Source organism: Cyprinus carpio, chromosome B9 (assembly GCF_018340385.1).
Source record: "Cyprinus carpio isolate SPL01 chromosome B9, ASM1834038v1, whole genome shotgun sequence".
NCBI classification, from domain to species: domain Eukaryota; kingdom Metazoa; phylum Chordata; class Actinopteri; order Cypriniformes; family Cyprinidae; genus Cyprinus; species Cyprinus carpio.
Window position 1 is genome coordinate 11,143,249 of NC_056605.1, and position 26,522 is coordinate 11,169,770.

The following is a 26,522-nucleotide window of genomic DNA, read 5'->3' on the forward strand; positions in this document are numbered from 1 at the left end:
GGGTGTCTATAAATTCCGGCTGAATGTTTGTTTTCCAACAGCCATGACAAGCCAGAAGTAGAAGAATTCCGTCTGAAATACTGTTCCATTTGTCAAAGTACCAGTTCAATGTGCAGGTATTCATCAACAAGCACTCACTGCAGGGAGACTGACGTGTACTGTACATATCTTTCTATGAAATACTATATTTGAAATCAGGCAGGTTACTTTGGAAATGTTATAGGTTATAGATTACAAGATACCCTATCTAAAATGTAATAAGTAGTATAACTATTTCAGTTATTTTACTAAAGTAATGTAACTGATTATATTTGCTTACTTTTGATTACTTCTCTAAATTTCTAATGTTTTCAACTGTTAATCATTTTCAAACATATAAACCAGGCAGGGTTTAATTTTACGGTACTCAACACTGATTAGTCCATCACTTGAATTATGATTATAATATTTTATTTTTAAAGCACAGCGAACACAAAATAAGGCTTACTTTGAGGTCATTGTGAGGATAAGTACAGATTTAAAAGAAACAGTTTAGTAGCTATGATACTGTTTTTGAGATCAAATCGTTATGACTGAAAACAAAGTTAGTTGGGGGGAAAAAAGTTAATCTTAAAAAATAAAGCATATGCATAAATCCAAATATTAATAAAAACAATTATTGAATAATCACGTATTCTGTGTCCTAAACTCCTGAAACATTGGTCTCATATGTTACAGCAGTCGCTGCAATTCATGAAAGGAATCAATTAAATCTGTTTGTGGGTGTGTGTGAAAAAAATCAGATGTAATCTAATTCATAAGTAACTGTAATTACATTTTAAAAAAATTATCAGTAACTGTAACTGATTACAATTACATTTATTTTGTAATTTAGTTACATGTAACTAGTTACTCCCCAGCACTGTTTGGAATAAGAGTAGTCCGTCATTAAATTATTTTAAATTCACATTTAAAAGAAAGTACAGAAATAGTTTTGGGTGAAAGTGGTATAGGGCTAATGATTTATTTCAATTTGTATGTGGTTTATTATTAATATTACTAGGAAAGTTGCATACAGTACATACAAATTATGACGTTTCTCATTTTCTATTTTGCTTTAAACCACTGTTTGTTTGTTTTTGTACAGATGTAAAAGCAAAAGACTGTTAGAACAATATAACATTATATAATGTGAATGTACATTTCTCTTTAGTGCATAATTATGCATAATTCAAATAAATAAATAAATAAATTAACTGAAAACACAGCTCACTCGAATTTGAACAAAGGCTGGATATAGATTTTATTTTTTTATTAAAAAGGTTTTCCTATCACATCAATGTCTCATTTTTTTCCCAGTACAGTAAATGTAAAAGCTTTCCATTTTCCTGAGAGTACTTCTACTACTCATATAATTGTTATACTAACTTGGGACACACACACAAAAAAAATCATCTTCCATATGATGTATCTAGATGTACTGTATGCTGTCTGAATGCAGGGGGCAGAGTGAATGCACATTTAATGAATAATTGATTGGCTTTTCTGACCTTCACTGTCACTGATGTCTTGTGGGCCTAACCCATTATTGTATGCAAAAATCTGTCATATCTTTTCATTTAATTTCCCCTAATCCTGTTATTTAAATATAGTGCCATTAAAGTGGTATTACTGCAACCCGTATGGATTGCTTTCTTCTTTCCTGGTATTTGCCTCTCATCTTCATTTGACATAGTCATCTGGATTTGAAGTCCACTCCACAGACTGAGCACTTTTCCCCAATCTATTTTTATTTATATGCTCTTCTCTTCTATTTCAACATTGTTTACAGCCAGCAATTCAGTCATACTGTCAAGCAGTGCTACTTTGTGATGCCTATGTGATTATTTTTATTCACCGGTGACTCACATTGAAAGAGTCCTTTTGCCTCTTATACGTCTCATGGAAAAGTCTGGATTAAGAACTCATACAGCTGAAGATAAAACTGAAATCATTCATATGGTGATGATTAAGTATGACCTGCACAGACCATTTTTGGTACCACGTTACATAAGACACTTTTGCTGAAGTCTCTTGGCAATACTGTTTTAAACTTAATTCTGTATTACATAATCATATTACTCCAATCAATCCCTTTTGTAATCTATGTTATTTGTTCTTCATTTACATTAAAAGACCAAAAACAGCAATGACTACTCTTTCCACACAGTTTGTATTTTTTATATTTTTATTTTAATTGTGCAGCACATGTATATCATTGTGAAGAGGTAATGCATGGCACAAACAGATATTTGAGATATTTCATTAAGGTGTCAATTACACTGTAATTGCGTAAGGTAGTGTAACATATGAAGTCATGTACTGTACCGTAAGTCGCTGTCCTTCAGAAGTATAAATGCAGACCTGAAACTGAACTTGAAAAGCATTAGATGCCATAAATACCAATGAAAATACCAATGTTTTTTTTGCACACACACATTTCAGCTGATCTCAGACTTTCAATACAGTAAAGTTGGTTTCAGAGAAAACATGCAAGAACTCGACAACTATATAATATATACCTTTTCTTTGTGTACTAAAGTATGAAGGCCTGTGGTAGATTTATTTAACATGAGTGATTTGTTTATTTATGATGAATGAATAGCTTTCCTTTCAATACAGTGTCTACATGTGATCTCCAACCTTAAGTAACTGTGAAATTGTTTTATAGATAATGTTATGCTTCCTTCAACATAATTTATGCATTCAATGAATCCTCAGGAAAATGTTCAGAGGCACTGAATCCAGCATCATTGCCAGAAAAGAAAAGAAAAAACACTAGTTAAAAGTAGTTTGTAACAAAAACATAACCACCTTCTGTACACAATCAGGTCAATTCTGCTTGTTGCTCTTAGGATGTTGCTCTTTTTTTCTCAGAAAGGCGTTGCTTCGAAATACTCCTCAAGTGGAATGACAGAGACTCCTCCAACCCAGTCCTGCAGCCACACCTGCTGCAAAACCAGCTTCATGAAAAACCAATTATGTCCAGGCGGCCACTTCTTCATGACAGGATGCCTAAACAAAGCACACACCACGATCGACACACATATTTATTTGGAATATTGCTTACCTGATACTTTCTCAAAAAGGATCAGAACTGTCACTGGGGTGGTACCTTTTCAAAAGACAGTAATTTGCACTAATTATATGAAGGTTTAAAATACTAATATTTAACTTTATGATCCTAATATATACCTTTCAGGGAAAGATAAGATATAAAATTCTACCTAGTAGTTTTTGCACCTTAGGGGAATTGCACCAGAGACAGCTTTGTATCTTTTTCAGAGAGAAAAATCTGCTATTGGTATATGTAAATTATTCTAATGCAGAGGCAAGGTTCAGACTAGACTGTTTGTTTATCAGCAATACATTTCAACTATAAGTATATGCACATTTTAGTTGCATCAGATACAAAACGCAGCATATAAATAGAGAACAGTCTAGACAATAAGTAAACAAAGGCAAACATCGATAATCTTACTTTACCAACAGACACAAACAAACAAAGACCTTATGTTCAACATTAAAAGTATGAAGTGTGTTTAGCTGCAGTCACTGAAATTAAAATGTATGCATGATTTATAATTTGCACAATTACCTGGAGAACATGGCCTCTTTGGCAAAGTCAAGCTCTTCTGGTCCCACCTCCACCATTTTACCAGTCAAAGTGAGTCTAGCACACCTGGGGTCCTCAGGGTCATAAACCTGCTTCCTGTCACAGGAAGACAACATGCTTTAGATGATCATTATACAATGATCTCTGTTAGAGATATTTTTGTTTTGAGATGTAAACATGACATGTAAAGGCTTCTCACACAGTTATTTCAGAGACACACCTGCAGAAATCTCCCTCTGCCTCAGAAAATGTCAAGGAGGCAATGGCGCGGGAAGGGGGGTGCTGCGGGGGCTGCAGCCCCCCCCCCGTCATAGCATCAGCCCCCCCTGGTGGGGGGCTGTGGACTAACCTAATATTGTACTTAAAAACGTGAAAAAAAAAAATAAATAAATAAATAAAAAACAGACATAACAATGTGTTTAATGTGGGATTAAGATATAGTGTATAAGATATAAACTAATGATTAATTATTTTAATATTTCGTTGATAAAAAGACTAACCTAGCCTCCTCAGGAATGCTTCCGTCACCGTCAGAATAATTGGCTTCCGTCAGAATAATGGGCGTTTACTAGCCGCTCTCAAGCGCACGACCGCATGCATAATTTTGCCACAAAGAACCGGCTGAAGAAATGATTATGAATTTGTCAAAAATAGCAAGGAGACATTTAATTATTTATTAATAAAATGGTGTTTTCTGTGTCGCTGCAAAGACGATGAGGACTCGCCATGAACGCCAGAGAGAAATGCACATTTCATATGGATTAGGCCTACATATTCAGAGAGTAGCCTATTTATTTTCGTTTTGAGATATTTTCGTTTAAAAGTAGACATTTTTAAGCTTTCTATAATAGATAGCCTATATTTCTCAAAACTGTCTGTGAGGCACAAGCTGAGTTTCTGCGCCCTCCAGTTCACGTGCAATACAAGTGATGTGCCGGCACCTTATTACATTGTCTGCTAATATATTTGCTTGTTTATTAAATACAGGCAATGGGTTGATAAAATATTGATCAAAATTAAGATACAATTTATACAAAACGAAAATCTTTTAAACAGAGTCTTTCTGATAAAATTTACTCAATAAAGTGGTCAAAATCATGTCTTACCCACTCCATGTCTCTATTGCGCATGATGTATCATATCTTTCTCATGCTGCATGCTCACTTTCATAATAAACATTGATTAAATAAATAAAAAAATTACATTAGCCTATAATATTTAAACAAATATGAAACCAAATGTTTTCTTTAATGGCTACAACACATAGCCTAAACAGTACGGAGATTTTTTTTTTTTATTATTTTTTTATTTATTTATTTTTATTAAACATCAAAGTACAAGTACATCAAGTACAATTTTTGTGTATAAAACAGTAACAATCACGCCAGGGGAGAAGACTAGTAGAGAAATTAACAACATAATGACGTCACATATTTTCCAACCCAGCCCTCAGCCCCCCCCCATGAAACAGCTTCCAGCGCGCCTGCAAGGAGGCAAAAGGGAAGCTGCGGAGATCCGTTACAGTGTTGTCCATCGGTGTCACATAAAAATAAGGAACGCCAGTGCTGTTGTCAGCTGGACCGTCGCTTACAGAGAAAATGTTTCCAAAAGGAAGTCCTTTAATCTAAAAAGATGATGGGGGAAGAAAACAACCTAAATTAAAGACATTTCATACATGCCTGTAATAATATAAATGTTTATGTGCTTGATTAAAGATAATGACTGGCTGAATGCACCGTACTTTATTCCTTAAGACTGTAATACACTTAATACAATAGTTCTCAATCTTTGTCCGCTACAATATTCCCATGACTTCGTTAAATAGTACAAGATTTTCTGGATTAGGATTTTTTCCAAAGCATTTTATTTACGGTTTCTACCTGATCAAGTATTTTTAGAGTTAGGCATAACTATAAAAATGTACATTTGTTTAAGAAAAAAGCTGTTGGTTTAAGATTTAATAATTTACATGACTTTTCCAGGTCTAGAAATCACTGTTAAAATTAGACTACCTCATATATTATCCAGGCCAGGTGTATAGACCAATATGCGGTTTTATGTAACTGACTTAAAGTTACGACTAGAAAAAAAAAAAAATGAGATGAGAAACTTTTAAGACTAGTCTAAGCAGTTTATGAAGCCAGCCGCTGGATCTTCGAAAAAAATAGCAGTTGTTGAAGAGGTTAATTAAAATTAAGTTAATTAATATCTTTGTAATGTTTATTATAAATCGTTTAAGTCATCTTGAGGTCCTTAAAAGTCTGCTGAGGCCCCCTGGTGGTTCCCCCTTGTTGAGAACTGAAAAAAAATATATAGATCATATAGCTGCAAGTGAACTTTTGCAGATTAAATCCAGCTAGTAAACAAAGCACCACCTGCTGCTGTGTGGAGATGGTTGCCAGGTGACCCCAGTCGCTATAGTGCGTCATGTATCGGGCGACTCTCGCCGCCTCCTCGTGCAGCGGAGGCGCAGCGACGCCGGACGGCACCTTCACCTCCTCCATCCGGTACGAAAACACACGGGACGCGGAGGACACTTCCTCGCTTTTCGATATCTGCTCAGGTTTCTTCTCCGAAGCGTCCCGGTACACAGAGGACGGATAGGCTGGTTTCCAGATCCCGATATTATCGACGAGCACAGCGGGCGCCTCGTCCGAGTGCGTGTCCAGCTCTTCCTCCGCCGCATCACCGGCGACAGCCCACGACACCGCGCTCCGGATCGTGTAACTCTCGCCGACACACAGCAGCGTCGTCAGTACAGAGACGAGACGAAGCAGCAGCAGCATAGCGTTCACATTTACTCGCGCTGCGCCCCTTCAAACTGCATGTTTGTTTATTTCGCCATCATACAGTAGGTATGGCGTTATGTGATAGTGGCCTGAAACAGCGACACCGGCTGGACCGCCCGAGAACCGCAGCGGGTGACATTCACCCCACTGTAACTACACACCGTTTCCACAAAAACACTGGGGTAATTTGATATTCCAACAGTCGTCTTATGAGGTAAATTTGTCAGTAAAATGTACATAAAAAAATTACATAAAGTCAGTACTGATAAGTGATACAATAAATATAGAATAAACGGGATTTTTGTATTGATTGTATTAATTCCGTTAAAACCAAAAATTACCATGGTATCACGAATTTGGCAATTTGTCATACATAATGTGCTATTTTTATGGTGGTATGAATTTGGGATAATTATTTCAATTATATTTTGGCATACAATTTTTTTAAATGGGTAACATTAAAAATAAATAAAAGAAAAGAAGAAAATAATCTTTTAATCCAAGATTTACAATTGATTATATTCAGTCATGCAAAAATTACCCTGATATCCATAATTTGCCGTTCCAAATGAATTATAATAGGTGATGATTTTACACACACACACACACACATATATATATATATATATACATACACGTGTGTGCGTGTGTGTGTGATAGCAACACTAGAATAAAAATAAAATAGCAATTATTTTTGTATTGATTGTCAATACAAAAAAATATCTATAGTTTGCTAATTGGCCATTCCAAATATGGTAATTATTTTTTTTTTTTTTTTTTAATAAAATACGTAATAACTGAAAAATATTCTGAAAGCTTCTTACATTGTGTATAGTACATCCTATATTGATTTCTACTTTCAAACAATAATCATTTTATTATTGTTTTGTTGTTGTTGTGTTATTGATATGTTATATTTATGATAAATTATAAATCACATGTCCCAGATTTAGTGAGATTAATTTATTGGTGAAGGAAGTTGAGTTGGTATTTTCAAAAGCAAGTTCCAAGTAATTTGAAATATTCTTACAGTCACATAATTTAACATTTAACAGAAATGAACAGAAATCTTCAAATCTAATACGTGTCAGAAAATCAACAGGTGATATAATGTCACAATACATACAAATTCTTAGATATAATTCATGCAAATAAATAAAATTTGTCATTGGAAAGGAAATAATCATATTAATAATTTTCACACGAAAACAATGATACAATGTGTTAAACCTGAGAAACATTACATATTGCAAAATATTACATGGGAGACCGTTATTGTTTTTGTGTGTCTGCACACGTGTGAGTAGGTAAAATACATCTTGTTCTCTTCCTGAGATCTCACTCAGGGTGCTTTTGATTGAGTCTCAACATGAATTTGTTTCGCTCCCCTTCCATCTCTGATCTACGTTCTCACTCAGTTCTGTTGTGCTGCACTGTGGTGCATTTACAAAATACAGCAGCTGTTAGCCAGTGTTGCAAGAGAACATGACTTTAATCTCACAGTATTAACATCTCATCTTTGTTTCGTTGGTACCCATCTGCTGTGCATACATTCATACTTCACATGGAGAGAACGCAAGCAGCTCACATGAGGTTTTAGAAGACAAACACAATTAGGAGGTTTACTGACTGATGAATGTACAACTTTCCCTCAATAATATACATAAGCACTGTGCATACATGTTCACTTCCAGAACACACTGCTTTAACATCCACTTCAAAGTCTGCTGAAGTTCACATGAAGCAAACCTCAACTTCAGGAGACGCTAGCTTGAAAATGCCCTCAGATGATCCTCCAACCTCAGCATCCAACTCTGAATTTTTTTTTTTTTTTTTTGCACTTTTCTTCCATGTCTATGTTTTTTTTTAGTCCATAGTCTTATCACTCCATGCCAGGGATTTCCTCTTGGCCAGCTCCATCCAGGATGGTTGGGCAGCGTCACGGACAGACTGCAGAGGAGATGATGATGAAGGTGATGATGAAGGCGATGATGGTGGCTCTGATTGCTGCTGCCATTTATCCTCTCTGTCTGCTGACCTCGTGGGAACAGGAGAGACTGATGCTTCTAGAAATATCGACACCATATATGAGCATATACTTCAGTTGTAGCTGTCATGTAAAACTGATATTATGTAACCCACTTACGCATTGGCAAACTTGAGTCGAATCCTGTGCCTGAGAGCTTTGAGATCGGTCTGAGAGGAGCTGTAGATTGAGATGTGGTTTGGGACTCTGCTGTGGACTTCGACTCACCTGTCTATCGAAATTAGTAAAGAGGAAATCTGAAACAATTGACAAAGCAAAACACCACAAACAGAACATACTGTACAAGATATTATGAGCAAATAATACAGGGGTCCCTTCCGTAAAGAGTCCTTTATTTTAATTTATAAATGTATGATTCATAAAGTCTTAGATCTCTCTGGATTATTAATGTCTTATTTTGTGATTTTTGATTTGCAGATATTTGACTGTATTATGATATTAACTGTTCTAACTATACTGTTCTAATGTTTGGGGTCATTTATATTTTTTCGGGCAGAAAAATTAACACTTTTATCAAAAGGATAGTTCACCCAAAAATTAATATTCTGTCAATAATTACTCACCCTCATGTTGTAAAAAACCTGTAAGACCTTTGTTCATTCGGAACATAAATTAAGATATTTTTGGATGAAATTCGAGAGCTTTCTGACCCTGCATACAGTAGATGGCAACGCAACTGACACGTTCTTAAGTAGAACATCCATCTCATTGTCTGCATATTCTGATTTGAATAAGTAAGGATGAACGAAAAGTTGCAAGTCATGTCGAAATCTTCAGACATGTTTACGAAGACTGTTTTATGTGCATCTTCCTCTTGTAAACAAGGCGCAGCACATTCTGGTTCCACGTCAGAACGCTGGCTTCTGGGTCAGCAGCACCCCACACATGCATCATGGTACTGTTGTGAATGCGCATCAAAGACTGACACGGAAGAAGAAATTGTTGAATAAAGTCATTATTTTGTTTTCTTTGCACGCAAAAGTATTCTCCTAGCATCATAAAATTACAGTTGAACCACTGATGTTACATGGACTATTTTAATGATGTCCTTACTACCTTTCAGGGCCTTGAATGATTCAGTTGCATCACTGTCTATGTGGGATCAGAAAGCTCATGGATTTCATCCAAAATATCTTAATTTGTGTTCGGAAGATGAATGAAGGTGTTGCGGCTTTGGAACGACATGAGGGTGAGCAATTAATGACAGAATTTTCATTTTTGGGAGAACTATCCCTGTAAGGAAGGATGATTTATATTGATGAAAAGTGACAGTAAAGACATTAATAATGCAACATATGTTTTCTATTTTAAATAAATGCCATTCTTTTGAACTTTCCAATGTGATATTAGTTGAATTTACAAACTAAAAAAGTTTATTTTACAGACATTTCCATCTGCTAAATCAGTAAACATTTTGATGCTCCAAAATGTTTTTTTTGCAAGACACAGATGGAAATTAGACTAATGTGAAACAATCACTCCTTTTTCTGAGGCTGAAGTAAGTGCCCTTTCTCTGGTTTATATATGACTGAATAAACTGAGTGTGTTTAGAGATTACATAAACAATAATACCTTGGTTGCAGCAGTTGTTTGGTTCTCCCAGCGCTGTAAGAGCGAGGTCTTGTTTCCTAATCCTGCTGCCCACACTGGTCTGCCATCTTCAGGCCCGGTCCCTATCCCCTGAGACGCAGACGCCCTGTCAGCTTTCCCTGAGATTACACTGGGCTCTCCCCCCTCATTCTGAGGCTGATCCTTTGAGACAGTATTGGCAGACTGTTGGGACGTTAACTTTGGGCTTGACGACAGATATGGGTAACCTGGGGGTGCTGTGGGACGCAGTATAGCTTGTGTGGGGGTCTGTGATGCTGCTCGCAGTGGTGATGATGGCTGGATGGGTGGTGTCTGTGGTGCCAATGCTTGTGATGGCTGATTTGCTGTGTTTACTGCAGTGGTTTGCACATTCAATGTGCATGTTACTGTAGACTGGGTTGGTTTTGTTGTTGAATTAAACATTTGAGTGTTGGACTGAAACTGGACTTCTCTGGTACTGTCAGTCTGAGTCTGATTTGAATTTGCTGAAGTTTGGTTTGTTGTTGTTCTAGTCTGAGTTTGCATCAACTGAGTGGCAGATTGTGTGGATTTTCCAGAATGCTGTGGAGATGGCAGCGGTTTTGTTTCTGTAGGTCTCAAAATAGGTTGTGTAGTCGTCGGCTGGCTTGAAATGTTCTGTGTGATTCTTGGGTTGGCTTGTGAAGTGGATGTTTGGGTTTGTGGTTGTGTTGTAGTCAAAGTTGTTGAACGAGATTGCAAGCTAGGAAACTCAGGCAGTCTACTGGTAAAGAGCTGCTGGAGACTTCTGGTCTTCTCTCTGGCCATCTCCATCCAGGACACCTCTGAAGCAGTAGATGCTGGTGGGTTCTCCTGAAAGGATACCGCTGTAGTCTCTTCTGGAGGCAAGCCTGTACCTTCTTTAGCTGGTGAAGGTACAATCTTAGTAGATTTGCTGGCTGATGATGAGGGCTGAGGAGGTTCTGAAAATGCAGAATATTTATTTATCAATCTCAGTCGACCAATCGAAAGCAGTGACTTCTCTGTGAGCTGTGTTTCATGCATTGCAATACTATTGATAAGGGACAGAGGACATTTTTTATCACAAAATTTTGCTAATGTGCATGCATCTTGTAAGTTGTTGTAGCACCATTTTTTGTTTAGTATTGCTATTAAAAAATAGACAATTAGTGAATTGCAACAGAGCGTTAAGCCTTTATGAAAATTAACCATGGATTTACTACAAATAAAACATGGTTATTTTATTTAAACCATGGCTACCACAAATTAACCATGGTTTGGCTACACTAACCATAGTTTAACCATGGTATTTGTAGTAAAACTGTTGTTCTATCATGACAACTCTCAGAAGATTTTAGCATGGTAATGGATATGACAATGTAAATGTTTTGGTCTTGATGGAATAGATATGCTAAGCCGTTGAATTGCTGCTGCTGTTGCTTATTGCTGTAATTGTAGATTATCGCTGCTGCTGCTGCAAGCAAGTACAGGAACGTGCTACTGCAAATACATACAAATACAAACGCATTGATTCGCTACAGGAGGCCTTTGTTCACCCGCCGGAGCTGTGTGAGACACTTTTTTTTTTATGAAAGGGCACTTTTTATTTCACATCTTTTGGACTGAAGCAATGCAACACCTGCTTACTGCAATGATGGAGCTTGAAAGATCAAAGACAATTTTTAATAGAACTCCGACTGGATTTGTCTGAAAGAAGAAAGTCATATACACCTAGGATACCTCGGGGGTGAGTAAAATGCAGCCTAATTTTCATTTTTGGGTGAACCTGCCCTTTAAGGACCCATCAGCCTGGACCATCTAGAGTTTCATGACAGAACTTGTCATTAATACAAATGGCAATCAAATTGTCAAAAAAAAAATAAATAAATAAATAAAAATAAACATGGTTACTACACCATGGTTAATTTTTATACTGTAATACCTAAATTGTGACCCTGGACCACAAAACCAGTCTTAAGATTTTTTCAAGATTTTTGATTTTTATACATCATCTAAATAAGCTTTCCACTGATGTATGGTTTGTTAGGATGGGACAATATTTGGCCGAGATAACAACTATTTGAAAATCTGGAATCTGAGGGTGCAAAAAATCGAAATATTCAGAAAATCGCCTATAAAGTCGTCCAAATGAAGTTCTAAATTAAGTTTTAATATATGTACAGTAGGAAATGTACAAAATATTTTCATGGAACATGATCTTTACTTATATCCTAATGATTTTTGTCATTAAAGAAAAATCAATAATTTTGACCCATACAGTGTATTTTTGTCTATTGCTACAAATATACCCCAACAACTTCAGACTGGTTTTGTGGTCCAGGTTCACAATTCTTTACGATTTTATAATAATCATGTATCACTATTTACTGTACTATTCTGCTGGTTGGTATTCTTTTTAAATTTTACTAAAATCAACTAATCATTAATAGGCAATAAAGGTAATAAATACTTTACTGGTTTATTGATTTAGTAAACTCCATTGTTAGTTCAATAAGACAAGGTACTGTATAATTTAAACAGAGATCTATGAGCCCAATCTACCTTTTGTGTACTCAGTTGAGTAACCGCCATCAGTGTAATTACAGACGCGCACAATTAAACATTTAGACAAATCAGCTTTCTAAATGCTCAGACTCAGACAAGCGCAGGCTGTTTCCTGGTATGACCTGGATCATCATTCTCATAGGATATGTAGCTGTTCACATTTGTCATAATTTCAACTAAATAGGCCAGAGGCTTAATCTTCATGCACCTTGGGGAACCACAAAAAGAAACTCACCAGCCTGTCGGAGGACGCCAGCTCTGTCTTTGTCTCTACAGAAATTCTTAGGTGGCAAACCGGAGGAATGGTCTTCAGGTTGCACATAGCTGGATGAATCAGATTGTGAGGCCGCAGGTGAAATCGATGCACTGTGGTGTTTTACTCTATCTTCTGATTGAGCTTTCTCTAAGCGAAACTTTAGCGAAAGAGAGGTAGAGCGAAGCTTCACTCCGAATGCATTTGTAGCCTCTCTCTCTTTTCCCACAGTCACATCTTCCATCACATCCTCAACTGCCTCTTCTGCCACCTCCACCTCCTGTACTCCTTCTTCAGTAGCCTCTACCCCAATCTCCTGCTTCTCGTTGTCCTGACTCTCCTCCACATCCGGGGCCTGAGAACGGCTCTTTGCTAGATCAGTGAACTTTGTTGGTATCACTGGAGAATTGTCTGTTTTGTCTTCCTTCTTTGAAATCGGTGGTAAGTTAGCAGATGGGCCTTTTATTGTTTTCTCGACTTGTGAACTTACTTGAGGCTCTATCTTGATATTTAAAGGAGGTTTGGCAGGAGATGGAGGTTCCTTTTTCAGTCCAGCTTGTCCAACTACTCCAGTGAAGCTTGCAGTCCTCGGCCGCTCTTGACTCTTGTCTGAGGGGACATTAAAGTGGAAGGAACCAGACACAGTTCTTTGGCGTTTTATGGATTCTGTTTGAGTGTGATCTTCGTGACTAACAGCTGACACTGTGCTGACTGGCTGAAGGGTCCTGGACTCATGTTTGTCATCTGTGGAAGGTATAGTTCTCCTCAGAGATGATGGTCTCAGATTTACTCCACAAATCAAATTGGTTGGAGCATGAGTAGAGGCTGGGTTTTTCTCTATATTTACTGCATTCTGAACATTGTTTTTATCCATCTTGGTTTGATTTAGCACAGCATTAGACTTATCGTTCACCGGACTCAATTCTGGTGTGGTAGTTACACTTGGTCTTACAGGTGGGCTTACAGTTGACACAATGTTACTTTGGGTGTTCTTGAGTAGTTTGGAGCTACTGAGCATCTCACTCACTTCTCCTTTTCCCTTTTTGTCAATTGGCACCACTGGGATTGGTGGTTTGGCTACTGGTGACGCAGCTGAAGTTGTTTCCCGTAGCCTAGGGCTTGGAGGTGATGTGGACAGGATGTTTCTCTCAATCTCAGGTTCAGCAGAAACTTGTCTACTATCTCCAGAAGTCTGCAGAGACATTAAAGGTGAAACTGGAACTGGACTCTTGATTTTTGAAGTCGTAAGCCTCTCCCCCCGTAAGACCTGCGAGGAATACGAGCGAGCACGAGGTATCTCTTTCACGAGAGTCTCTTCCTCCGTAGTAGTCACCGATTGGTCCAGACTGTTCAAACTCTCAGATCGCGCTCTGCTTCCAGCCTACACAGGAAGTGCAATGTACAAATATAGAAGATCTATTAAATATGAACTGTGGGAATATGAACTACATGAACTAAATATGAACTAAATGGAAAAGAATATTTAAAATTTCTGATCTTCCACAAGCATTAGAGTGTTTCGGGAAGAAGTCCTAAAACCCAGAAATTAGGATCTTTGAACTTCTGCTTCCATTGTCCTCAAGTCAAAGGGTTTTTGGCTAAATGCATAAAATAAGTTCTGTAGTTAACACAAGCTCATGATATTTCCACATTTTATTCTACAACATAAAATACATCAGTAATACCCCACTGATGAATTTTCTTTTTCTTTTCTTTTTTCTTTATAAGACAAGGAGATCTGACAGGAGGCAAGTGGGAGAGAGAGGGACGAGTTCGGGAAAGGTCTACGAGGCGGGATTCAAACTCTGGACACCCAAAAAGCAACTGTGTCATATTTCGGCGTGCTGCCCACCAGGCTATTGGCGCAGACACTCTTGATTTTTAGAAGTATTTAAAAATAAGGCTGTTTACAAGTGGCTAAATGAGACTACAGAGGTCATTGAGAACACTAAACATCATCATGCCAAGCATTAGGGCTGGGCGATATATCTAACGATATAATGATGCGCATCTAGTCAGTAAAGCCGGTTCCCTGATTAGCGCTAAATCGCCATCACCTGCTTTCAAATGGAGCGGCATTTAATAGACAGAGCCGTAGATCACTGACAAGGTACGCAATATCGCGTTCATTATCGAAGGCGATACATCTGCGATAATGAACCCGATATTGCGTAGCTTGTCAGTGATCTACGGCTCTGTCTATTAAATGCCATCAGTTGATGGCGATTTAGCGCTAATCAGGGAACCGGCTTTACTGACTAGATGCGCATCATTATATCGTTAGATATATCGCCCAGCCCTACCAAGCATGTAAACTTATCTACTAACTAGTCTACTTTCATAGCCTCGTGTTCACTTTTCTAACTATGCTAATTCAAGCTTTCCAACTTGTAGATTTAAAATAAAGACTGAAAGAGTTTTTAACTTTTTACTACTGGCGATTGTATTTAAGTTTTAAAATTTATAAAGGCTGATGAATTTTTGATGAACAAAACTTACTTCCTACAATATTTCAAAAGCCAGTGGAAAATTCAGACTGGCTTTTTGTCGAGGGAACCTGGGTGATGCTAATGGATACCAATGGATAATAAGTTTAGAAGGGTCCATTAAAAAGGCTCACCGAAGTGGTCACCCTCCTGTTCTTGGCACTGGCTCTTTGGTTCTTAGGTTTGAGGGACATACGGTGACGGGCAGCAGAGTTGTCCAGGAGGGAAGTGAATTGTGGAGGAGTGCTGAAGTCCACTGAGCTAAGGGCAAGTGGGGAAAGGGGTGCAGGTGCTGGGCTGACCGGCCGAGGCTGTAAAGAGGCCTGGAAGGGAAGGAAAAGGGACATTAGACAATATTCAAATTTAAGCCATAAATCAAATATATGAATGACAGGTATAATGTCAACACGTCAGTGAAATGGCAGCAGGCTACCTGTTCTTCCTCCTCACTTTTTGTTTCAGCTAAGCTCAAGGTGCTACGGTTTTTGGGAGGGATAGAAAACTGCAAACATCATGACATAGAAGTTTACATCAGATTTAGGCTGGGGTAGTAGCAGCAGTAATGGAGACACAAAATGAGCCACACAAACTCATGCAGATGTTTGATTAATGATCAAACATGCATTTAACACCAACACATACATGTATTAGTGACAATACACTCAAATACACTATCACAACAAAGAAACTAAAATGCTACTGTATTATAGTTAAAGCACCTCGTTCGATATGCTCATGTTTATTCCTTCTCCAAGGGATACTTCAGAGGGGCTATGAGAAAAGCTGTCGCCTTCTGAACTTCCACCTAAGTCTTCACGCCGTTTAATGGGCAACAGAAGTGGGCGAGGACCTAAATGCAGCTTCTGCTGTTGGAGTTTCATCTGATCAACCGAAAAAAAAATCATCTTAGAATCTGTTCGAAACATTTCCGTCAGTCACACTGATGAGTGTTTATAATAAGATTGTTTAGTGTTTTGTGTGTGATCTGTCTTACCTGCAGAGCTCGAATTTTGCCATGAATGTTCTCTTGAGACAGAATTCTTAGTGGTTCAGGGTCCGAATGACTGTGCTCTGCATGAAAAATGCTGTCATGTGAAGATGCCCGGGATCCCAGCATTCCTTTGGAGCAACTTTGAAGAAAAGATGTAAAAAGGGGCATGTTATCCCTTGCGAAAAAAGTTAATTTTTTTTTTTAAGAGCATTTGTTATGAAAATAATATATAGTTTAAATGTATTTTCAATGCAATTAGCTGAATCTGAGACTGCGTTCTGACCCAATTATTTAGAACTTTTTTATATGCATTTCATTGCAATGGTGAAGTTGCAATTTAGTACATTTCAAATATATTACATTTGAATGTAATATTCAAATAACACATTGGGTTTGGAATTATAGTCAAGTACTTTACGCTTTAGTTTGTCATTAAAACAAGTCTTTGACAAAATACTATTAAAACATAGATGTAGAATATAACTTAAAGCAAAACTTTTAACTTTACTTTAAGTGAGCTTTAGTGTGTTAAGAAACATGAAAGTTTTCATCTTTTTAAATACACTTAAGTAGCATTTATTTCATTTATATTATCTACAAGTAGAGTTTTTTTAAAAATATACTTTTAAGATTTGAAGTACACTACATTCAATGCAACGAGGTACACTTCAGTTTCACAAGGGATCATCAAAACTTGTATTGCTTTAACGTGCTTCAAATTTTTACTTCATGATCAAACATTGTCCATTTTTAATTTGTCGATGTTAACATTGGTGAGTTTAGCTTTTCTTAAACCACACCATGCTGACACTGTGAACACTTACTCTGAGTCTTCCACACTCCGTGTGATGTCACTTTCAGACTGACTCGGCTTCATGCCGCTATCATCCTGTTTCCTCCTTATCTTCCCCAGCAGGCGTGACTTAGACTTTAACCTGGACTTCTTCCTTCCTAAACATCAAACATATTAATGCCTTTAGAATAGTATGTCATATATTATAAAAAAACAGAAACTGTTTTAAATGATGACAGCATTGAGCTTTACTGAAAGATTTCTGACCTGTTAAGTCGTCACTGCCTTCTCCCTCTGGGTCTCCTGAAGCCTCCAGAACATTCATCTTCACCGGTACAGCTGTTAATGAGGACAGTTACACAGAAATCAGATGAGACAGAATGAGGAGTAAAAAAGAAATCCAGGCGGGGTTTGGAAAACGTCAGTGGAATTACCAAAGGAAATGTTCTAGATTAATGTATTAGGACAACAACAAATCATAGTTTACTAACTATTAACTGTTAATTGTTGTTCTTAAATTCACAGTAGAGTAAAGTAGTTGTTTTACAAAGGAGAGCAGCAAACGAGTAATTTATTGACATGTAAAATACTAGAGGAAAGTCATATCTCTGGTGTGGCAACGTGGCTAGATTCTGGATCTGATAACAGAAGGCTTTCTCAACCCAACAGAGACCAAAGGTTTATCTGCAGTCATATTTTCCATGTGATTTTCCATTACTGAAAATTATGGATGTTATGTTAGTTAACAGCATACAATACTGTTCAAAATTTAAGTTAATATTTTTTAAAGAAATTAATACTTTAATTTAGCACGGATGCATGAACTTGAACAAAAGTGGCAGTCAAGACATTTAAAAAAATATATGTTTGAAAATTTCTATTTCGAATAAACACTGCTCATTTGATCTTTCTATTAATCAAAGAACACTGAAAAAAAATTGTATCCCAGTTACCACAAAAAATAATAATCCTGGAGTAATGGCTGCTGAAAATTCAGCTTTGGAATAAATACAGTTGAAATATATTAAAATAGAAAATAGTTACTTGAAATTGTAATAATATTTCACAGCGTTCCTATTTTTACTGTAATTTAGTTTTGAATGGTAGTGTATATAAGTGATTTTTTTATTTTACTTGAATGAAATCTGTTATGTGCTGCATGAATCACATATTAAATGCAGACTGTGTTAAATCAGGGCTCAGTAACCACAGGCTTGTGTGATAGCATTGGCATGCAAGCTAGATTGTAATTAATTTAGTACTCTTTCATCATTGTCAAACGGAGTTGTTTAGAACCAGTTGTCTTTTTACATAGACATTAAGTGAAATATGTGAGACTGTGTCCTTTATTTGGACAATGTGATTCACACTTATTTCAACCTTAGGTCATCTCTATCCTTTATTATTATAACAACAAACCTTTCTTATCACTGACCATGCCTTGATAATGCAGATATGCAATATAAAAAAAAGAAACATGCAAAGTCCAACCAGTCCATCCCTTTTTTGACATTTGCTGCTCTGTGCTTGCTTTCCTAATTCGCACAGAAGAAACTCCAACATGTTTCTTATTGCTACATGTTAAAATTAATAAATAAAATATGTCTTCATGTTTGAGTACACAAGATTGAATTCTTATGTAGTTGAGGAATTTTCTTAAAAACCTTTGGGTTTTAAAATTTAAAATAGAGATCTTTTATAATATTGCGGAATGTTTTGAGGAATAACAATATTTTCTTTCAAAAACAAATATATTATTGACCCCAAACTTTGATTACTTACTGAATACTTATATATTATATATAAATAATGAAATTGCTATGAATGATGCTGTACTATAGTTACCCTGGACAACAAAACATATGTAGGCTACTTCAAATAATATTAAGCATGAAAAATGACATCACTTACTTTGTCAGTATAAATCCTTCTTTCCTCTTTTCTGTGTGATTTAGCTTCTGTTCTTCCTTTTAAAAGACACACATTATGTCCTTACATCCTATGAACCATGGCAGCTCTGTCCCAATCACTAACATGCAGAGAGATGGAGGAACTGAAAGACAGACCGGAGAAAGCAAAATCAGGAGAGGAACTACTGAAAAAAAGAAAGCAAGGGAAAGGAAAATCAGGCTCTGACAAAGAGACAAACTGATGGATTTGATGTTTGGCAGTAAGGAGATGGACACACACTGACTGGCAACTCATGCTTTCCCTGCATGCCTAAGCTTCTTACTAAACACTAAACAGCTTTTGGAGCAGAGAGAGTGTGCTGCTGCTGCTGGCCGAGTGAAGACATCACCACTCGGCACTCTTATCAACAACAGCACGTGTGTATATGTTGATAGCAAGAGCATAAGGAAGCTATTTGATCAAAAATGAACATGAACAGAGCCAGTCATCCAGAGCATCACATCTGATTTATATTCCTCTTGTGTTTGTAAATGATTTGTTAAAGAAACAGCAGAATCACGGTTAAGACGACCGAACAACTGTGGTTTGTGTCATGCATTTGCATCCACACGTCAGAGTAGGTCAGTTTTTGTATGCAAATCATTTAAACACCGTCATGTTCCACTCAAGGGTCACTAAACATGGATGAAAAATTCATCTTCTGTTTTTGTGTACTGTATATACACTACAATTCAAAACTCTGAGGTCAGTATGATTTTTAGAAAGAAATGATTACTTTTGTATATTTTTGGAGATCTGGGACCCATTCATTGTCTTTTTTTCTTAAATGTCATTATGATTGTGGTCTGAATTTCTTTCTGTGTGTGCGTGTGTGGATGCCTGTATGTAAATACTTTCTTTTTGTAAGGAATTGTTTGTCGAAATATGTACGTATACTTTATTTGTGACCCTGGAACACAAAACCAGTCTTGAGTCGCTGGGGCATATTTTTAGCAATAGACAAAAATACACTGTATGGGTCAAATTATTTCAAATAGTTGTATCTCGGCCAGATAGTGTCCTATCCTAACAAACCATACATCAAGGGAAAGCTTATTTATTCAGCTTTCGGATGAAGTATAAACCTCAATTTTGAGAAATTTACCCTTATGACTGGTTTTGTGGTCCAGGGTCACATATATGGTTAAATTCTTTTGTTTCTAAACTTTAATGATTCATCATGAATTCTGTACATACTTGACATACTCTGTATTACAGTATAATTATGCATTGATCTTTTTTTCTTCTTTATTTTGTATGTATTTTAAATTTAGCTTGTTTTATTTTATTTTTAATACTTTTATTCCGCAAAGGCACAAATTAAATTGATCAAAAGTGACAGTAAAGACATTTTTAATGTTACAAAAGCTGTTTTATTTCAAATACATATACTGTTATTTTGAACTTTCTATTTATCATAGAATCCTGAAAAAAGGATTCCTCAAAAACACTGATAATAGTAATAAATGTTTTTGAGCACCAAATCATCATATTAGAATGATTTCTGAAGGATAATGAGACACCAAAGACTGGAGAAATGATGCTGAAAATACGGTTTTGCATCACAGGAATAAACAACTATATGTTTTATATTAAAATTGTAAAATATATATACAAAAAAAATTAGTATTAGCCATATTACCAAGTGACAGATGAAGATGAATTCAACAATAACATTTGAAAATATCATAAGCCTATATTTAGCTGTCTTAGATACATGAGCTTAGTTATTTTATAAATATTTGACCATATCATGGAAGACTAGTCAGTTAATAACCACTTATTAAACCACATCTGAACCAGACTCACGATCTACTTCTCAGTATTGTGTGCACAACAAAAAAGAAGTGAGCAGATACTGCTATCTGTGATGCAGAAATCATAAGCAGGTTTAGATTCATACACTTAGGTGAGACGGTGGAGCTGAACAGATGATGTGCTTCCTTTCCTTCTGTGCAGACAAGGACAGGAGCTTTCAACTCCCTCCTGTGTTACTATAAGTAACTGTGAAAGTAGGCTACAGCCTATTTGAAATGTTTAAAAGGTGAGGTAAAGAAATGACAGACAAGGCTCTCAAAAGAAAGTACTGGGTCCATTGTACAAATACATGTAGACATGTACGTCTCCTTCACTGACTTTTTAACCCTAAAAATGTCACTCTCTCATTAAACTACCCATTATCTCTGAGGATTAAACATTTTGTATCTGGCACTCCACAAAGCACAGAGCAGCTTTGCCCCAGATACAGGCATAAATCTGTGTCAGGATCCAGAGTTGGCCACAAATCCCTCTCCTTTCCTCCTACTGGACAAAAGTCAGCTCGACATCTGGGTGACTTTCAGCCAGCCAGGCCTTCAATATAATCCATCCGTCAATTTATATTTTCATATTCAGACATGCATATTGAAGGGAAGCAAAAGTATTCTGCACATACTGTATGCCTCTTTCAACGCAAAACCAGATTTTCTATGGAATGTTTTACTATTGCTGACACCTTCCTCCGATTATTGCTGGACAAGAAAATATATTGACATAGCATGCTGAATTGTTTCAGATATGTATTGCCTGCTTGCTTGCATTCATGCCATAATCTGATTTGATTTATATATTTTCCTTCGAATTTCCTCCTAATCTGGTGGTCTGTGGCAAAAATGTTATATGTATTATGTGCATACAGTATTTTATCTGTTTTCATAGTTGAAGCACATTGCATGCAGCTTAGAGATTGTGTTTCAATATATCTGTAATAGTAATAATATTATATAATGTTTTTGTTATAGTAACTTGTTTTTTTGTTTTTAAGGTAATTAAAATGCAATAGAGGAGACTAGTGCTAGTTGTTATAAGGGCTGTATGTTTTGAGTGACACCAATGCTTGTTTCCTCGAGCAGTGTTGGATTCAAACACCTAGACCTCTTAAATTAATATAGTGGATTTTAGTATTATTAAAATACTGTTATAGTTTTTGTTAAGTTTTTTAATATTCTTAATTTTAATTTTATTGTTATTGCTGAACAATATTTTGAATTGGTTTTATTTTACTTTTTGATTTTGGTTACGGTTTTAGTAATTTAGTTGTGTTTTTGTCTTTTTTGTTATTTTTTTCTCAAATATGTCCACATATTGTTTTTTCTCAACTATGTCTACATAGTTTTTATTAAATTTATTCCAGTTGTATTTTTAGTTATTTTAGTACATCAAGTTAAGAAATTGAAAAATGTTTTCTTGACAAGTAGCTGTATAAATAAAATAAGTGTTTTATTTTATTCCCAGAAGTTTATTCCAAATTTTTTTATTTATTTTTTTAATGGTTTTAGTTTTAGTTAAGTTTAGTTAACATGTTCAGTACTACCATTAAAATACTAAAGAACTAAAGAACGTTGGTTAAATATTTCACTTCAAAATCATATGAAATTACATTTTTGCACCGGAATATTGGAGCATTGTGACATTGTTTTATGGAAATTAAGTACAACACTTACCCAATAAAAAAATAAATAAAAATCTCAAAATTGCTAAAAATGCAACGTAAAATTATTTAAAAACAACAATAAACAAACAAAACCTAAACTGTATTACAGGGGAATCATGCTGAATTCTCATGAAAATACTGTCTCAATTCAAAAAAAAATCTTAATATGTCCTGGACATGTTTCATAAGATTCACCATCATGACCATCATCACTCCAGTATGTTCCCTTGAGAGATGAATAGTGTTATTTAGAGACAACGCTTTATATTTTTCATGAACTGAGAAGAGGAGCACATATCGAGATTAAGGGCGATTATAGATTTAATCTCCTCCTGCAGGGAATTCAAGCGTGTTTCATCACAACTAATGGTTTCTAATATGACGGGCAAGAGAAGCAATAACTCATACAAACATGTCCAAGCAAACAAATACAACACCACAACCGACTGCTTTTGAATATATATATATATATCACCAGTCATCAGTCCTTTCACAAATTGCAAGCATTTTACAGTATGAATGCCCCAAATCAAGTGGCCCATATAAATATGAATTCATATAAAAAGATATTCAGAAACGCATGAAATTATATGGGTTATCGATTTTTACAATCTGTACACGTCACAATTCCCGCATATTTATGAGTTCCAATTTAAAAAAAAAAATACATAACACAAACTTACCGTAACCACTATAACAAACAATATCTTAAATCAGAATGACAACGATAACTGACACACGACTGTCCTAAAACTTCATGTAAATATAATGTAGTCGCGTATACTCACATACTGCTGTAAATCATAGAGAGAGTGCAGGTGAGGTGATCTCTGGCATTCGCTTGCTCTTTAACTGAGCCGGTGGAGCAACACACCGTCCTATCAAGCGATTCTTCACGTGATGCTGCAATATAACGCAAATCATTCCCTTTTACACCACGACTGGAGGTTCGCCCAGTGACCACAGGAGGGCTCTGCAGCTGCACAGGATATGTTTGCAAATCGTTATTATTAAGGGCACAAACTAGTGAAGAACATTTTACAGACTACCACCTTATTTACAAATGCACTTATAATAGCAAACATATAATAAATACATATCAGTATCAATCAGCCCATCATATACTAGTGCATACATTTTTTCAAACCAGCAGAATAGAAGTAATAGCAATTACTATCGTTGGAATTACTACAATAATAGTTCATATCAGAACTTTTTTAAACAGGCAATAAAATATCACTCCTTTCGCGTTATTTAAAAGCTGTAAATGGGATCAAAAGGCACATTTCCAGTCATCCGGGTTAGTTTGTGCGGATTGCATTCAAATCAAGATTATGTCTTCTTAGTGTGTTTTGTATGAAAAATGTCCACAGTAGTCTCATGACACTCTCTCAGATCATAATCACAGTATCCTACAAAAAAAAGAGGGGGAAAATGTCTTTTATACATCCATTATGCAAACATGCACAAATAACAGTTATATATATATATATATATATATATATATATATATATATATATATATATATATATATATATATATATATATATATATATATTTCACAGGTTTATGTTTCACTTAGGTGGTACCTTTGGTTTTTTGAAATAATCAAGTCCCCTGCTGATCTTAATAATCCACCCGTTATTAAACCTGAGAAAACAAAATGAATATATGGAACAGAAAGAGTATAGGCACATTATCCTCCAGTGTGTTTTCTGTAACATACAGTAAATGAGAATGATTTGAGATGTACCTGATCTCCCTGTCATGAATAGTAGATGAGTACTGGACGTCCAGACAGACATTTTGACTCTGCAGCGACTGCTTTATTTCTGCAAGGGCAGTGGTTTGCTGAGCAGAGCTGTCCTGGAAAACCACGAGATTAAGGTCAACTTTAATGAAAGCCTCTGATGAACAAATTGCTATACATTGTACACTGTTTTCTGTGTGTTAGTCAGTGCAACTATAAAACGATTTGTAGAAGCGGGAGAGCCTTACCTCATCCTGTGAGGTCAGAAGGTGAATCGTCTTTACTTTACACTGGCATTTCAGCAGCATTTCACAGAAACGAAGGAAGTTATACAACTACAAAGGAGAACATTTGTAATTTATCATTCTGAGATATATTACTGCACTGTTCATTCACTCTGTAATATAGTCTTTTGTGCTATACTGTATATTCAGGAGCATCACTGTAGTAGATGGACATGCCGAACATAAGGGTCCTGCACCCAGACTTCAGTCAGTCCGTCTCTGATGTAGGGTTTGAGGAGGGATTCGTAGCTGAAACCAGTGGAACTGTCAGCTATCTCTGACAGACGACACAACAACGAGAAAGCGCAGCCAATGTGAAGAGCAAAGGTGGTTTAAGACAGGGGTCTTCATTCCTTACATATAGCTGTATATTTTCATGCATAAAAGCCTCATTAATACAGTAAACGATTAATATTGTAATTTATTTCTTATCATTTTTAAAATAGTTTTTCTCCCAACTTTTTCCACAGTCCCTTGCAGCCCCCTGTAGGTTCCCGGAGCCCAGTTTGAAAACCCCTGGTTTCATTATTGCTTAACCAACCTTCTTTCAGTTTGTTCACATGGTCTTTGATCTGTTCTACTTGGTCCATGTAACCCTTGATCTTCTCTCGGTAGTGGACCTTCTTTGAATCATCTTTTACAGCTAGGAAAACTGTGATCATATTAAGACTACCTTCTAACTCCATCAGCAATTTACCATTTCCAAACTCTTGGCATACCTTTCAGAGCATCCAGCAGGAGCTGGATCCCCTCCTGGCTGCACACCAGAGCCTCCTGGTGTTCTGTTATGAGTAGCGCTTCACTGTCAACGCCATCCATCCAGGAAAATAAATCTTAAAAACACTCGACTTTGGAGGGTTTTCGTAATCTAAAGTAACACTAAATCAATGAAGGCATATTTACATATTTAAAATTAATTATACGAGCGCGTGTCAATTTTCTTCTAAGGCGAATACAACTTTTGGAGCGAAAACAACTTATTTTAAATCAGAAGCTGTTGTGTGTTTTTACTCTCCCGGTGGGAACTAAAGTTTGAATACATCCGTTTCTTTTATGTTGAAGGACCAGTTCTCGCTTCCGCTGGACAATAAAAGTCCATAAATTAAAAGTCAATAAAATGGTTCAGCCCAGTTATGTTATGAATTATAACAATGGATCATTCAATAATTCATTGTCCAGATATCTACAGAAACTATATTATATATTAAAATTCTATATTTAATGCATATAGGCCTGCTTAAATTTAAACACATTTATTTTTGCTGCATTAGTGAGCTTTTATGTAAAAAAAAAAAAAAAAGGCCAATGAATGCAATGTGTGCAAATATGTGGCATAAATGTGCTGTGGTTAAATGGACTTATAATAAAGATAACATGTATCAACTTTAATTGATTTAAATAAATGCAAAGGTACAACTAATGTAGGAAAAATAAATAGCATTCATGACATAGAGTGTCATATCCATTTTTATGTAGTTAAAATGAGGGGAATTATCTAAATAATTGTGTGAGGACACAGGGCCGCTGCTGGCCAAATGGGTGCCCTAAGCAGGATTGGTTTTTACCTGTACCTGACTGTACATCCTTATAGAAATATGATAATATTTTGTAATTATTTAAATCTGATTAACTTTTTTGTTTGTCATAAATCAACATATCAGGAAAATGTTTATGGGGCTTCAAATCGAAATATGACTTCCTGTTATGAAACAGGACATAATTTTACACATGTCGACTGTAGAGGACAACAGGACTAAAAGCATGTTTACTGTTTTATGCATTTTGGGAGACAAAAGAATTGCATAGGAAAACAAATTATATAGCAATATTCTTATGAAATAGTAGATATTATTATGAAAATCTGCCCAATTACTCCCATTATTACACTTCTTTTTTCAACATGCTGCTCCAACAAGCACTTTAATGTGCAAATTAGAT

The 26,522-nt window shown here is 36.1% G+C and overlaps 3 protein-coding genes across 3 annotated transcripts; all 3 read right to left on the reverse strand.

Moving 5' to 3' along the window:
* Positions 1 to 2,471: 2,471 nt before the first annotated feature.
* Positions 2,472 to 6,577, reverse strand: LOC122138452 (protein CREG2-like). Its single transcript, XM_042730914.1, has 5 exons — positions 6,010 to 6,577; positions 5,132 to 5,258; positions 3,855 to 3,897; positions 3,617 to 3,730; positions 2,472 to 3,033 (listed from the first exon to the last, which is right to left on the reverse strand). Exons 1-5 carry the CDS (start codon positions 6,418 to 6,420, stop codon positions 2,892 to 2,894), a joined length of 837 nt encoding a protein of 278 aa, XP_042586848.1. The 5' UTR covers positions 6,421 to 6,577; the 3' UTR covers positions 2,472 to 2,891.
* A 797-nt stretch (positions 6,578 to 7,374) lies between these two features.
* On the reverse strand, positions 7,375 to 19,529 carry cracdla (cracd like a). Its single transcript, XM_019069969.2, has 11 exons — positions 19,039 to 19,529; positions 17,395 to 17,466; positions 17,159 to 17,285; positions 16,338 to 16,473; positions 16,063 to 16,224; positions 15,777 to 15,845; positions 15,478 to 15,666; positions 12,840 to 14,238; positions 10,043 to 11,001; positions 8,570 to 8,681; positions 7,375 to 8,489 (listed from the first exon to the last, which is right to left on the reverse strand). Exons 2-11 carry the CDS (start codon positions 17,450 to 17,452, stop codon positions 8,290 to 8,292), a joined length of 3,411 nt encoding a protein of 1,136 aa, XP_018925514.2. The 5' UTR covers positions 17,453 to 17,466; positions 19,039 to 19,529; the 3' UTR covers positions 7,375 to 8,289.
* LOC109052544 (MIT domain-containing protein 1-like) lies at positions 19,042 to 24,872 on the reverse strand. Its single transcript, XM_042730915.1, has 6 exons — positions 24,724 to 24,872; positions 24,549 to 24,635; positions 24,304 to 24,416; positions 24,140 to 24,200; positions 23,338 to 23,961; positions 19,042 to 19,180 (listed from the first exon to the last, which is right to left on the reverse strand). Exons 1-5 carry the CDS (start codon positions 24,766 to 24,768, stop codon positions 23,941 to 23,943), a joined length of 327 nt encoding a protein of 108 aa, XP_042586849.1. The 5' UTR covers positions 24,769 to 24,872; the 3' UTR covers positions 19,042 to 19,180; positions 23,338 to 23,940.
* Positions 24,873 to 26,522: the final 1,650 nt, after the last annotated feature.

Bases quoted from the DNA above. Each gene is read 5' to 3' on its own strand.
- LOC109052544 (XM_042730915.1), bottom strand. From the start codon at position 24,768: ATGTTCGGCATGTCCATCTACTACAGTGATGCTCCTGAATATACA. The intron at 24,417-24,548 runs GTAAGGCTCTCC...GTGGTTTTCCAG, and splicing joins TTCTGACCTCACAGGATGAG to GACAGCTCTGCTCAGCAAAC. The intron at 23,962-24,139 runs GTACCACCTAAG...TTTTTTTTGTAG, and splicing joins ATTATTTCAAAAAACCAAAG to GATACTGTGATTATGATCTG.
- cracdla (XM_019069969.2), bottom strand. From the start codon at position 17,452: ATGAATGTTCTGGAGGCTTCAGGAGACCCAGAGGGAGAAGGCAGTGAC. The intron at 16,474-17,158 runs GTAAGTGTTCAC...TTTTCTTCAAAG, and splicing joins CGGAGTGTGGAAGACTCAGA to TTGCTCCAAAGGAATGCTGG. The intron at 8,490-8,569 runs GTAAGTGGGTTA...CGATATTTCTAG, and splicing joins CGACTCAAGTTTGCCAATGC to AAGCATCAGTCTCTCCTGTT.
- LOC122138452 (XM_042730914.1), bottom strand. From the start codon at position 6,420: ATGCTGCTGCTGCTTCGTCTCGTCTCTGTACTGACGACGCTGCTGTGT. The intron at 3,731-3,854 runs GTGTGTCTCTGA...TTCCTGTGACAG, and splicing joins GCAGAGGGAGATTTCTGCAG to GAAGCAGGTTTATGACCCTG. The intron at 3,034-3,616 runs GTAATTGTGCAA...TGCTTTGTTTAG, and splicing joins AAAGAGGCCATGTTCTCCAG to GCATCCTGTCATGAAGAAGT.